Source organism: Chelonus insularis, unplaced genomic scaffold, assembly GCF_013357705.1.
Source record: "Chelonus insularis isolate UGA/USDA-ARS -01 unplaced genomic scaffold, ASM1335770v1 contig_398_pilon, whole genome shotgun sequence".
In the NCBI taxonomy this organism is placed as follows: Eukaryota; Metazoa; Arthropoda; class Insecta; order Hymenoptera; family Braconidae; genus Chelonus; species Chelonus insularis.
This window is the reverse complement of record NW_023276553.1, coordinates 682,113-695,907: the sequence shown is the minus strand read 5'-3', so window position 1 is coordinate 695,907 and position 13,795 is coordinate 682,113. Positions and strand designations below refer to the sequence as shown.

General features: G+C 30.1%; 2 protein-coding genes across 8 annotated transcripts in view; both read right to left on the bottom strand.

Annotated features, from left to right (window-relative positions):
- The window catches only part of how (protein held out wings), a 33,743-nt gene extending 31,001 nt beyond the window's left edge, over nucleotides 1–2,742 (bottom strand). For 5 of the 7 annotated variants that reach the window (XM_035085029.1, XM_035085027.1, XM_035085031.1 and 2 more), the window contains exon 1: nucleotides 2,045–2,741. In XM_035085029.1, coding sequence (XP_034940920.1) covers nucleotides 2,045–2,168 — 124 coding nt within the window. In that variant the 5' untranslated portion in view covers nucleotides 2,169–2,741. Of the gene's footprint in view, nucleotides 1–2,044 lie in introns of all 7 variants that reach the window. The other 2 variants (XM_035085026.1, XM_035085028.1) reach the window with 1 other exon arrangement.
- A 4,340-nt stretch (nucleotides 2,743–7,082) lies between these two features.
- On the bottom strand, nucleotides 7,083–13,686 carry pit (pitchoune). Its single transcript, XM_035084998.1, has 8 exons — nucleotides 13,270–13,686; nucleotides 12,941–13,186; nucleotides 12,600–12,860; nucleotides 12,187–12,501; nucleotides 11,643–12,097; nucleotides 11,386–11,556; nucleotides 8,205–8,382; nucleotides 7,083–7,491 (listed from the first exon to the last, which is right to left on the bottom strand). Exons 1-8 carry the CDS (start codon nucleotides 13,361–13,363, stop codon nucleotides 7,328–7,330), a joined length of 1,884 nt encoding a protein of 627 aa, XP_034940889.1. The 5' UTR covers nucleotides 13,364–13,686; the 3' UTR covers nucleotides 7,083–7,327.
- Between the last annotated feature and the right edge of the window lie 109 nt (nucleotides 13,687–13,795).

Here is a 13,795-nt window from a genome sequence, read left to right as displayed (position 1 = left end):
TAAGCAGTGAAACATTTTGAGAGGGGCCAATAAGTGCTTTAACATTAACTTATCCATTACTAAATACATTTATCGAAGTCATTAGATAATTAATAGTGACTTTCTGAATGAAACTGAATTAAAAACCTTAATAAAATATTACTTCTAACACAATGAATTTATTTCTCACACTTAGTAATAAGTAAGAAGAATAAACAACATGGACAGCATGTGTCACATCTACGTAAATAAAGAAAGCAATATATATATATATGTTGTTATTGTGTGCAATGTGAATTCTTGGAACTATCAAAAGAATAATATTGTCGTAGGATGGAGTTAGTATTAATAAACTCGGAATTACTTTTTATGTTTGTCTACGAAATAAGGTTAATTAATTTCTTCAATATGTTGGAATAAAGGATTTATTGATTAATAGCCTCGTTTTTTATTTGAAACCTTTATTGGCCTAGTAACTAAATTCAGTGATGTTTTTGACCTAATTTCTGACCTCCCTCACAGAGTTATTAACTACTGGTTTCTCACTTATTTTATTATAAAAACATCATCTGTATTGTGAATTGTGCTATTTTTAACAACTCACTCAACGTCACTATTGCATTTGGATAATTTTTTGGAGAAAAAAATTTTTTAGCTTTGATGATGGATGTGTTTAAAGTAATTACGTGATTTTTTCAAACAAAATTATTAATAAATCATACAGAAAAAAAATTTAATTTTTGGAAGAGTTGCCAGTGAGAATTAAGTGTAATATTCTGTAAAAACAAGTGCCATTTTTTGCACAACACAACTACCACTTGGTGCAAACATCAGAACTAACATGATGAGATATTTCCGGGCTCAGTTTTTTTTTCATCATTATCTCTTTTATTATTTCAATATCAAAAACATGAAAAATTTTATCTGAATGTTTAATTAAATTTTAAATGTTATTTTACTTTAGAATATTAATTTATTATCATTAATAATGATAATCTGATAGTAAACAATGTGCTCCAAATAGGAGTTTGAATATTTTTCTCACAAACTTCAATAAAAAATGTCCGTAAATAACACTTTAAAAGTGATATTTTTAGACGTAACATCATTTAATGGTTGTCTAGAAAAATTTTTTATCAATATTATCAGAGAAATACGAGAAATGTCTAGAGCTAATTAGAATAAAGTTAAGAATGACAGAAAAAGTCATGCAAAGCCTAGTAGCTTGAATGTGTCATTTTCACACAAGGTATAATATTTGCTGAGCACACAGATATGCCTCCAACTAACCACAAGAAATATGTCAGTCAATCTGCTTCCTCTTACTCATTCATTACAATTTTTTTACGAAATTGTTAATTATAAAAAGAATATTTTCTTTAATTAAAAGTTAAAATGATTTATTCATAGATTATCATAGAGTTTAAAATTCTATTAAAGAGCTGAACACAAAAGAGTGTGTTTTTAAATATTTTTTAAGTTTGGTATTGTATACGTGAGATAACTAAGGCCAAGGTTTATTGTTGGGCATTGACTCTTTTTCTAAATGACGTTTCCAATGGCCTTGTAAACAAATTCTTAGATACAAGTGGGAATTTCTATATAAACTTTGAGAAAGTTTTCAACGGTCAAATGAATGTTAGCAGATCAGCCACGTGACTTTGAATGATCATAAGTATTTAAGATGACTCATAAACTAACTTCAACATTTTTTTAACTGAAAAAAGGAAGAAACATCAAATGATTTTTATGTAGGAGAAGAAAAAGAAGTTATTTAAACTCATTTTATAATCAACCTTGACGATGGAGTCATGGTACATTTCTATCCAACCAATAGCTAATTTACCAAGTAACGAAAGATAGTTTGAACACGTGTTCAGATTTTCTCTTCTCAGAACTGCGAGTTCACAAAAAATTAATGTTATATATCAAAGTATACAGAATGAAAGGAGTGAAGAATGTGAACCACCGTTAGATCTCACATCTTGATGTTTTGGTTCCAAAACGACGACTTTGGAGCAAGTTTAAGCTTAAGAAAAATAATAATTATTAAATACACACTCACCTTCATCCAAAAGCCGTTCAACATGAATAAAGACATTAGGAAAAGCAGCAAGCTGTTTCCTGTCTTTCAGCAACTGTGACAGATAGTCCGCTATGCTTTGCGTCGTTGGATTGGTATCACACATATTTGATAAGTTTTACCAACGTGAAGTATTAAGAAGAAAAAAATAATTGAAATATTTTAATGTAATATTTAGCCCACGATAGAAATTCTCACTGGTGTATGTTGGATGATATAAATATATATAAATATATATCTATGTACATACATATATATGTATATATATATAATATATATAGTCTGTTGAATTGAATATATAACCGTTGGTGCGCAAATAACACGTCCGGCGCGCGTGTGGTCTCTATCCTCGTTGGAAAGTTTCTCTCTCTGTTCGCGGATTCGTTCGCGGACGGAATCGTTGTATGTCAGAGGAACAAGAGACGGAGGGCACAGTCCTTCTCTCGCGCCTCTAGGCTCTTGTTTCACCAACTAATGTTTTACTACTATTGCTTCGTTATCTTTGCTTCTTCAATGACACTCAAGGCTTCGTTGCACCAGAATATTATTGCAACAAAACGATGTAATCACGTTAGAGATATTAAAAAAAACAACACGCGCACACTACTAAACTCCTGACTCTCTACTGCACCGCATGTGCTAACCTACCGCTATTCTTCGCGTCTGAAGACCCTCATTTCCCTGCGTTCCACTTCTCTTTTCTTTTTCCACTAGTACGCATGCGCCAACGTATTAAAGCGCATGCGCACAACGATGCGTCGTTGAGCTGCGTAAAAACACAAAATTGTGAAGAGATCCGTCCACCATGCCTTCCCGCCCACTACCATATACGGCCTCCGCGTGGTTACAAACCGTGGTACCAACAGCAACCAAGTACACAACACGCAGAGATGAAGAGAGAATGCCAGCGAATGTGAGACGAAATTTACGTATGTGTGTGAGCTTGGATTCTTTTGCAACGATGTTAAGCATAATGAGAAAACTTGTAAAGGAATTGGGTATGCCTTTACGACCTTCAAGTACTCTTCATTCTTTAAGATAAATAATCTTTTAATTATTATTTGTTTTAACTCATTCAATATTAGCAAGTGTAATTATTCGTGCACTTGCTTTTTTTCTCTTAAATTCGGGTCATTCTTGTTATGTTTATGTAATAAAAAATACGATTTTAGGCACAAAAAAACGAAGAATGAAGAACATACATTTCCTGCTTACGTTGTAATAAAGCTTTAGTTATATACGAGTGTAAAAAAAATTCTTAACGATTTCATTTGGAATTTTAAAACTAATCTTTATATGAGGTATATTAATTAATTCTATTATTTTAATTATTAATACTTCAAAATTAATATTAACATTTATTTTCTTCAATAATTCATCAATATACAATTTATTGTATAACGATTCTTCATGTTACTGATCGTTGACGCAATGCAATTTCGATTGTGGCAGGTTATATGGACGATACTCCTGTTTCCTGTTGATACAAATCTATATAAATATCTCAAATTTAAAAGACAAGCTGACTTAACGATCAATCCTTTTGCAGGAATGTAAAATATTTCATAAAGTTGTGACGAACTTTATGAAATTTGGAGATGAGCCATACTAAATGGTACAAAATCTGTATAAATCTCTGCTAAACAGTATCACCTTGATTGCACATACAACTGAAAAGTCGTATATATTTCATGGTCGGTGAGGCGTAACGTGCCGGTATTACGCTTGTTAAAAAACGAATGCAAACATCCGAGGAAGCTCCCTCCGTTGGATGACCTACATCTTTTGATGTGTCTTTTCCTCCTACATAACATCTCCAAGCTCCACCTGTAGCATTACTAAGGTAAAAGGAACATGAAGAAGAAGTATTCTAAGATAACTAGAAAGTATTTCATTTCGCAATGTACCAGAGCCAAATCCAAGATTCAATGATACTTTTATGAGAGCTGTTTGGAACATGCTGTCTAGGAATACTTCAAAAGAAATTATAGTTTTGTTTAGACAAATGTGGAGGAAGAAAAAAACTTGAAACCAACTATTGCTAATGCCACAGAGTGACTTTTCTGAGAGAATTAGAAATTTTCACAAGAATTCTTCTCTTTATGGTTCCATAAAAGTTACTTAATTCTAGATTAAAAGATGATGTCATGAACAATAATTCTCTATTTCATCAAGGATTTTGTTATAATTACTCACAGGATTTACTGACATTCTATTAATATTACACTTATTTATTAGAATGACTTAATATTTGGAGAAAATATTATAAGACGATTGGATCAAGATGCAAAATAGAGAAAGTTAATGCAAAGGTAAATATACGATTTAAAAACAGTTGATCGAATGGAGTAACAATCGATTTTATTATCAATATCCGGCATTTTGAGCATGACAAACCTTATTCTCTATTTACCGTTGACTGTTAAGTGATTTCCTAATAAAAATTTTTAGAAAAGGCTCAAGTGCAAGAAAAGATACATGATGAGTTGTCGAAGCAGGTAGAGCTCATTCAGCCACCGCCCGTGAGTTTTTCTTCTCTGAACCAGCTAGTCTCCTTCATTATTCTTGAATATATTAGTTGACGCACTACATAGAACCTCATCATAATCACAGTGTGATATATACCAGTATATGTATTATTTATAGAATCAACCTACTCGAGTACCAATCTGCGTTGTGCAGTGAACTACGTTTCAAGTGGAGGGTGCACAAAGTAGGCAGACCTCAGCTCAACATAACATATACATTAAAACTCAAACAAGTTGGTCAACGAGCAAAGAATTTGCCATTTCTTCACGCACACTTGATGAAATTACTGAACATAAATTGCTGTGTGAGTTATAAAATTACCATAAGAAATTACGCATGAAGTAAAATAAGGTAATTTTCCGGATTATATCACTCGATCATAGTTGTTAAAAAGTCATCGAATGCTAGATTTAGAGAGTAAAAGGAGAATTTAGCTTCCAGATTTGGTTTATATATTGATACTCTAAAATTGGACTTGATGCTGTGTCAACAAGACTAACGAGTCATTCGATATAAATCTAGTATAGTCAACATTTTACCTTTTAAAGTGATTGAAGCCTATAAGAGCATAAAATATGCGTAGGCACTTGTTGTAGCTTGTTGTTTTATATATCTCTAACATTTAAAATGATTGTCCAAGAAGTCTGTCAAAATGATTATACACTTTTGGAATTTAAACAACCCAAAGAATCGTTATTCTCCATTATAGTCAACTTGTGTAACAGAGATTAGATTCATCAACAACACAATTTCTATTTGAAATATTTCTTACTTGCAGTAATATCCGGCCAATCCAGTTTTGCTGTACATCTCGAGGTGATTTTTGTATCTTAAGACAAGTAATTGCTACATAACTTTACCTCAATAACTTTGATCATAATCAGGTAATTTTCTAGGTAAATTGTTCTTTTTAAACATATGATTGTTAGATTCATTTACACTGAATTGTATATTAATCAAGTCTACACAGTTGAAATTACTGAAAGTCATCAACAGAAATGGATAATAAGTTGAGATCATCGACCACAATTTATAATAGTTGTACTGTCATAATGATTATCAATGACAGCCCTTGAATTATTCACTTTTCCGAGATTTTTCTTTTATACTAAAAGAGGTATTTATAAAAAATACTCATCTTGATAATTATAGAAATTCATGTCAAGAATATTTAATGAGGCAAAATCAATTGACTAATAATTATCATAGAAACTGAAGATATCTGTATACGGGAAGAATTTTTTAAAAGATTAGATAGGATTGTGATAAATACATAATAACATTCATTTAGTAATAACTTTGTAGAATTTTGTTAATATTATATTAAATTAAATTATCCTTTTATCAGGTAATGGTATTCATCCAATAAATGTTATAAATGATGCAAGATTAGAAAAAATAAATTGATAAATCAGAGTAAACCTATTAAAATAATTGGAAATGTAAGATTGTCGTATCATTAACTATATAGGTACATGACATGAAAAATTTTATAATTTACGATAAAAATAGTCCTTGTTTATGTTATGTATGAAAGTAATGGAATATAAAACAACCTACAGTGCTAATTGAATATTGCTACTCGAGGGAGTAGATAGATAAACTAGTTGGATCAGTTAGATTTAGTCAATGAGGTTCTTTATTTTCTGTATTCTAAGTTGTATGAAATAATTATTGTAAAAAAGACAAGAAGTGTGATCATTGATAGAAATACTTTGACAATGTCAAACTCAAGTGTTAATATATTAAAATCTATATTATATCTACAACAGTTTCAGTAGCACAAGAAAAATATTTAAATATCTATTTTATAAAGAAATGAAATTCTATATGTATTTTTGAGCAATACCTATTGCAAACTGCCTTCTGAATGGCAGACGCATGATTCTAATCGCAATAATTCGCATTTTACATAGATGTATGTGGGCATCGATTGAGCCTGTTGATCCTTGAGAGCCGCCTCGGTAATATCCCACGGGCGTTACCTTCTATGCCCCGTCCGGCGCCTACACATATATTGGTTAATATAAAGTAACGTTGACGTCACGTTCTTTGACCGTAGAAGGTTGGTACTGTAACCACGTGGGCGCAACAGCAGGCATACGTTATAAATTATATGCCTATTTTCCTAAACGACATTCTCTTGAAGCTTGAGTCTTACTTGTTCTTTCGTTTACTTCACATAAGAAACTTCTAAACCTCACTGCCAACGAAGACATTTTCTTTCAACTGATCCTATCTGATTCAGTCGCGTGGGTAGGCTTGACAGCCGCTTTGGATTCTTCAATTTTTACTTTCTTTCTCTTTCTAGTATCATTGGTTAAACTCTTCCTTGAAATTAGTGGTGATTCGCGCAAAGAATAATAACCGACCATTAAAATTTACTTTTTAAATCAGAATAACTCAGAACTCATACAAAGTAGTATATTTTAAAGTGTAATTAAAGAAATAACTTTCAATTTAAACAGTAATTTAAAAAAATACACGAGTAGTTCTCGGTAGCTGTTCAACCTTTATTTTTTTTAAAAATGTAACACTGCTTTATTAATATTATACACATTATTTCAAATAAAGAAATTCAAAGTATTTTCATGGACATCATTATAAGTAGTTAATTACTTACATGGTTGTCAATGGATTTTCTTTTTTTTTTTAATTTATTATATTTTATGTTTAGATTGAACTAAACAAGTGTAAAATTTTTATTATAAGAACAGTTGTTAAATTTCAGTCCTATCATCTTGAATGTTGTTTGGGGTTATTCTTTTTTGATATATGTCGAAAAGTTTTACTTTTCTGTATCTGTTTTCCAGCACTTGGATTGTTCATACTCTTGAAGTAGCCATAGCCTCCTCCTCCAAGTCTCTTTCGCGGTCGTGACTCTCTACTTACTCCCACTTCTAAAAAAACACGTGTTAATGTTCTTGTTAAGGAAATAATGATGAAAATTCCATGTGAAAGAGAAAACAAGTTTGTATAAATATTCACATCTATTCATAGTTAATAAAGTTACTACAAAGAAAGATTTTTCAATGAGTCAAAATATTAATAATTAAGAGGCTTGGAAAACTTTTCTGAATAATTTTTCAAAAGCCTCAGTATAGACTAGAAATTTTTATCATTAATGACTTGATAGATTTCACTGTAAGACTTTTACTAAAAAAAATTGAAATAATTTCAAAAATTTTAATTAAGAGAAATTTCGAAATCAACTCTCTGAAGGTTAGTGTAGAAAAGTTTATAAAAAAAAACTGTACTGACTAGAATCAAGTAAAAATAATGTATAAAACGATTTAGAATAATATATTGCTACAAACAGAACTTTTTGAAGTCTAAATAGTACCTTATAGTTCATGTTTGGCATAGTAACTTTGCTCTAATAAATCAGTATCAAATCTAAAATTAGATTTCTTTTAATAAATAAATTAAATTGTTATGCTATTTCTGAATAAATAGTAAATTGAGAAAAGCAAAGTAGCATTAGTGTAAGTTACGAGGAGAGATAGAACAATGTTTTGGCAAATATTTTGGCAACTATATCAATAGCTATTAGTCACAATGAGCAAAGCACAACGACTTTGTCACGGCAGTAAGCATTATTCAGAAAGGATACTCAAATCAACTGCAGGCGGCACTGTGAATCCGAATGATTTGCCAACTTGGACAAGATCCAAAGTTTCTATGTCAAATATTTGCTTCAGATGATGAGAGTCATAGGCTCTTACATATCCCTTGAAAGCTTCCTTCGCAGACATATTGAGAAAGTAATTCTTTGATATCAATTTTTCCAACTAAAAAAAAAAAAAAATAAAAAATAATTAATCACATTCCATGAAATTGACGCTTTACGAAATTAATAGAGGGGCATTAAAAATAACTTTGGAATATAATTAATGCATGAGTTATATCATTAAAAATTTTCCACAGCAATATTTTACTTTGATGTAATCATCATATGTTTCATATCTTAATCTTTAGGTAAAGCTCCAAGCAATCACACATGGAACAATTGTTTGTATTCTTCTCAAGAATTCATCCAAAGGATGATGGATCTCAACACGGAAGTCATTCAAAATTCAAATGATGTGTGTGGTTACTCTTTTACAGCTATCAAGTTGTAAGATTCATGCTTGAAATATAAAGCAGGCTAAGCTGTTATCAATCTTTTAATAAATAAAAATAATAGTTTCAATTGCAATAAAGAAAAAATAAATAAATAATGTATTTTAAAATTCAATCAGTAGTGAGATATCACAAAAAAATATTCAAATGTATAATAATTCATGCCATCATAATATAGTAACTGTGTATAAACCCATCTTGTAGAACAATTGATACAAGTGTTGTGTAAGATGATATCAATAACTGAACATTTATTATAAATATCTACAATTTGACAAAAGTAAATAAAAATGAAAGGAACAATTAAGCAAATTAATCAGAGAACTGACAAAGTTAACCAGAATTTGTCAGACGTATGTCGCAAAAACACATAAGTATTTGCTGTGTTCTTGACTTAGATTAATATTAGTCACATAATTCATAAATTGGCTATTCGCCGAGGTAAAAAGAGTTAGACTTAGTGAAATTCGGTGGGTTGTAAACAGAATTAAACATAGTACTAAAAAAGTCCAGAAAGTTAAGTAGATCATAAACGTATATTTGTGACGACCATCATGGTTCTAAAATATGATGCCTAGACTTAATTCGTGATGATTCTCAAATGAATCTGGTGCATTCATAAAGAGGGAGTGGTACTACTCTCTATTGCATGAATCATTTGTGTGGGCGCCATGCTCCTTCTTTTCGGCTCTTTTCTCTTGCTTCTTATCATCATTTATTTAACCATCGTCTCTCTGACTGCGCAGCTAAAAAGCGAAACACCGACCTCGAGCGAGTTAAATTACAGAAGAGATTGGCTTTAAAAAAATTTACATTACGCAACTGGTAATAAGTTCTTAGCAGAAAATATGTCTGCTTTTTCAATAATAATTTAGTATCATTCTTAAGTTTTGACGTTTAGCTATACTGATAACTAAGATCTTTATAAATATACTTAATTTTTCACTTATTTTTAGAAATTGTAAAACTTTCCATAAAAAATACAATCTGTGAAACGTCAATCAAATCAAGGAAGTTACGTTTGGATCGTTAAATGTTCAAAGAAGAAACCTACATTCATTACAAGTTCAAAGATGTATTTATGTTGATTATTTCTGATAAACCGGCTTGTACGATCATATATTTCGATAATATTCAATGTAATTTGCTCCTTAGTAAATGATTTCGGTAACACAGATTCTTCCTATCGACATTATTAATCAGTACTGCACTTATTACTTATGACTTCTGTGTCAAGAATAAACATGTTCTCAAATTTGCAATTAATGATGCATGAACAACACACGTTATATCTTGAATGCTATAAATTAAATATACTTCAATATCCAACTATAAGTATATTGAGAATTAATTTTAAATTTAAATAAAAACTTATCCATTTTATTTATATATTCTGTTCATTTGTTTATTCATTAATGTAACATTTTCTTATATTTTTTATTTTTAAAACAATAAATAATTATGAATGATTGCATTTTTATTCATGAAGCATCAAAATAGATTAATTGCAACTTCCTGCTAAGAATGCTATTGTTTAGAATGAATATCAGGATAAGAATGGCAATATTTATCCTGATGATCTTTTATTCAAAATTGTGATGATGAAAAGAATTTTTATTCTTTTTCATATTCCTTATAATTAGTATGTGAAGACCAGCATCAAGGAAGTTTTGTTTCAGGTTTAATAAAACCACGTGTTACTCAGTAATAAGTGCATCCATCCAATGAAAGAATCGATTCATCCATTACTGTCGCTCTTCACCCTTCTACCATTAACGAATTTTAGAACCTACTCCACATCAATTAGACACCACTGACTAATCAAATCAACTACCCTATCATTTTTTTTCTTTCTCAATTATCGTTAAACGTACTTTTTTTTTAGAATTCATTGAAGCCATCACTTCATCAACTAATTACTTTACAGAAAATACTATTACATCATAAAGATTACTGGTAACTGCATATCTAAGTCATGCTCAATTATTTTTATAACGATGTTTATTATAAAATTAAGAAACAATCTATTTTCGAGAAGAATAAATGATAAAAAGAATTCTAGTTTAATTAATTTCATTTCTAGTTAATGCGATCAATACAAAAAATTAATGAAAAATAAATGACATTTTTGTTCGTCATGTTTTTAACATACATTCACTGAACAGAGACTACACGAGAATAAATTCCACATTAGATCGGACATAATTACCATTCACATTTATTACAAAGCTTTTGCATTTGCGAACATCCTGAGTAATGCAAAGAATTTAGATATAAGACGTATGTGCACATATTTGTATGTGTTATGTTGTTAGTAGAATTCAAGGATAAACACTTGGTGTAGGCTTTTAAAACTATAGTATGTAAGTATGTGTTATGAATAACTGATGAAGAGAATGCACAATATGGTGCTATAACTTCTTTGATAGTTGACGATGACGAATTTTAAATAAATTAAAACAATTACTCAATATTATAATTTAAAGAAATTTCTGACTGAATCAGTCATTTTAATTCTAAATTTCATCACATACGAGTATACTTTAGTGCTCGAAGATCATTAAATGATTAGTTCCATATTTGCCAACAATAAAAAATGTTAAACTGTGCTCTAGAGAATGAAATTATATCTATGTTTTTAGAATTTTAAATAAAATAGAATAATTACTTACTTGAAGTTGTATATCTGCTATTTTACTCCAAGAAAAGTCGAACTCATTGACAGGAACTCGAGCTTGCTTTAAATACCGAAGAAATCCAAGCTCTTCAGGTCGTAAAATGAGGAGAGCATGGCCACTACTTCCTTCTCCACGTGCAGTTCTTCCCACTCGATGAATATATTCCTAAAAATTAATATTGGTATATTCATTGAGATTCGATCCAGAAAAAAATAAAATATTTGTATTAACTGTATTTAGTAGATAATTACTTTAGGATCATCTGGAGGATCATACTGTACGATCCAATCAACATCAGGAATATCTAAACCTCTAGCAGCAACATCAGTACATAAAAGGATACCTGACGTAGCATTACAAAATTGGAAGAAAGTTGTTGTTCGTTTAGTTTGTTTTTGCTTTCCGTGAATGCTCATCACAGGCAAGTCAATGTAATTTAATAACTCATGATGATACTTAACAGACATACAAGAACTGAAGAAAACCATTACTTTTTTATTTCGATTTTTTTTGAGGAATGTGAATAATAAGAGAAATCGTTTTTCACTAGGACACACGACATATCCCTGTTCTAATCCTTCTACTGTAGCCTTTTCTTTCTCATCATCAACTCCAACATATGCAGGCTCTTTTTTCAAAGCTAGAGCTGTCAAAGATTCAGTTTTTTTCGTCTGTGTTGCACTGAATAACATTGTCTGTCTTCTTTCTAAAAAATCATTAATAAAAAAAAATTAATAAAAACGATATTTATGAAAAAACTCAATGTCCAATAATCAAAATATTAAATTAGTTTACTTGGTAATATGTTGACTATTTGTTTTAATTCTTCTTCAAATCCTATATCAAGAATTCGATCAGCTTCATCAATTATAAGGCATTGAAGATTTTTATAAAGAAAATCTGGAGTATTTTGGAGATGGTCAAGTAATCTACCCGGAGTTGCAACAATAATATTTACTCCTTTAGAGAGTTTTTGAGCTTCTGTTTGTCGACATGCACCACCCATTAATAATCCATAAGTATGATAATGATATTTCATTAATTCTTTCAAAACTCCAAATGTTTGCATTGATAATTCTCTTGTAGGTGAAATAATAATACATCCAGCTCCTGAAAATATTTATATGAGGAGTGAAAAACCATTTTATCATTTGGTAAATAATGCATAATTAATTCAATTTTTGGTTTAGATTTCTAGATATACTCACCATTTCTAGGCATAAATTTTAATTTATAAATAAGTTCAACAGCAGGAATAAGGAAGGCTAAAGTCTTTCCAGAGCCAGTTTTAGCAGCACCAACTAAATCCCGGCCTTCCAAAAGTAGAGGAATAGTTTTTGCTTGAATTTCAGTCATATTCTCGAAACCCATATCTTTTATGGCTTTCAACGTTTGTTCGCAAACTTTGCTTTCTAAAGTTGAAAAAGCCGTATTATTGGTTATCGATAAACCAATGGAAGAGCCTGGTACTTTAATATTAAACAATAAAAATTATTTTTTCATCATAATAAAAACTTGATTAATTGTTTTATAATAAATATTATCTTACAGTTGTCTGTAGTTTCATCCCGTTCTGATGATGAATGTTTATCATTTAAATTTGTAACACCATTAGATTCAGATTCTAACGTCGATGCATCTTCATGATTTTGACGTTTCACTTTAATTTTTTTCTTACTTTCTTTCGGCACCTCATCTAATGGAGGATTTTTTCTTTTTAGTTTTTTAACATTGTTTTTTTCATCTGTTCTTTCGACTTCTGTTTCATCTTCAACAGTTTCATCGTCAACAGTTTCTAAAAGAATTAATTTATATAATTGAATAAATTATTTATATATAAATAAAGTGACTAAATGTCTGCATATAAAAATAATGTACCACTTTTTTCCTTTTCTCGCTGTTTTAAAAATTTGATTTTATTTTTTTCTCGTTTTTTAATTTTACGAACCAACACTTTATCGGCAGAAATCATTGCTTCAAGTTAATATTAATTAAATAAATTATAAAATATTTTGTGATATATTTATTATTTCTATCACTTTCAGACAAAAATAAGTGAGGTTAGGAAACTGAAAAGATAATCACGTGGAACCAGCACATGCAGTTACAATTTAATATACTTTTACAATTAACAGCCGCTAGAAAAAAAGCGATGACTCAATTTTATTGATATATAAGTTCTCGTTTGTTGAATTATTGTTATAAATTTAATTAAAGTATCATTGTTACAGAAATAATGAAATTTTGTACACGAATAACACTACTGCCAATGAACATGTGCGTTGTATGCGAATCAACTCAGTATAATCGAACTAACGAAAGAGTCGACTTCGGGTCTTTACGGAAATCTTTTTTTTTTCGTCCACCTACAGTACTTGGCATGCGCAAAACGAAAAAACTCGTG

What these genes read in the sequence shown, in the direction of transcription:
- pit (XM_035084998.1), bottom strand. Translation starts at nt 13,363, where the DNA reads ATGATTTCTGCCGATAAAGTGTTGGTTCGTAAAATTAAAAAACGAGAA. An exon ending in GGATGAAACTACAGACAACT is followed by an intron (nt 12,861 to 12,940) that starts GTAAGATAATAT and finishes TTAATATTAAAG; the next exon opens with TACCAGGCTCTTCCATTGGT. An exon ending in AATAGTCAACATATTACCAA is followed by an intron (nt 12,098 to 12,186) that starts GTAAACTAATTT and finishes ATGATTTTTTAG; the next exon opens with AAAGAAGACAGACAATGTTA.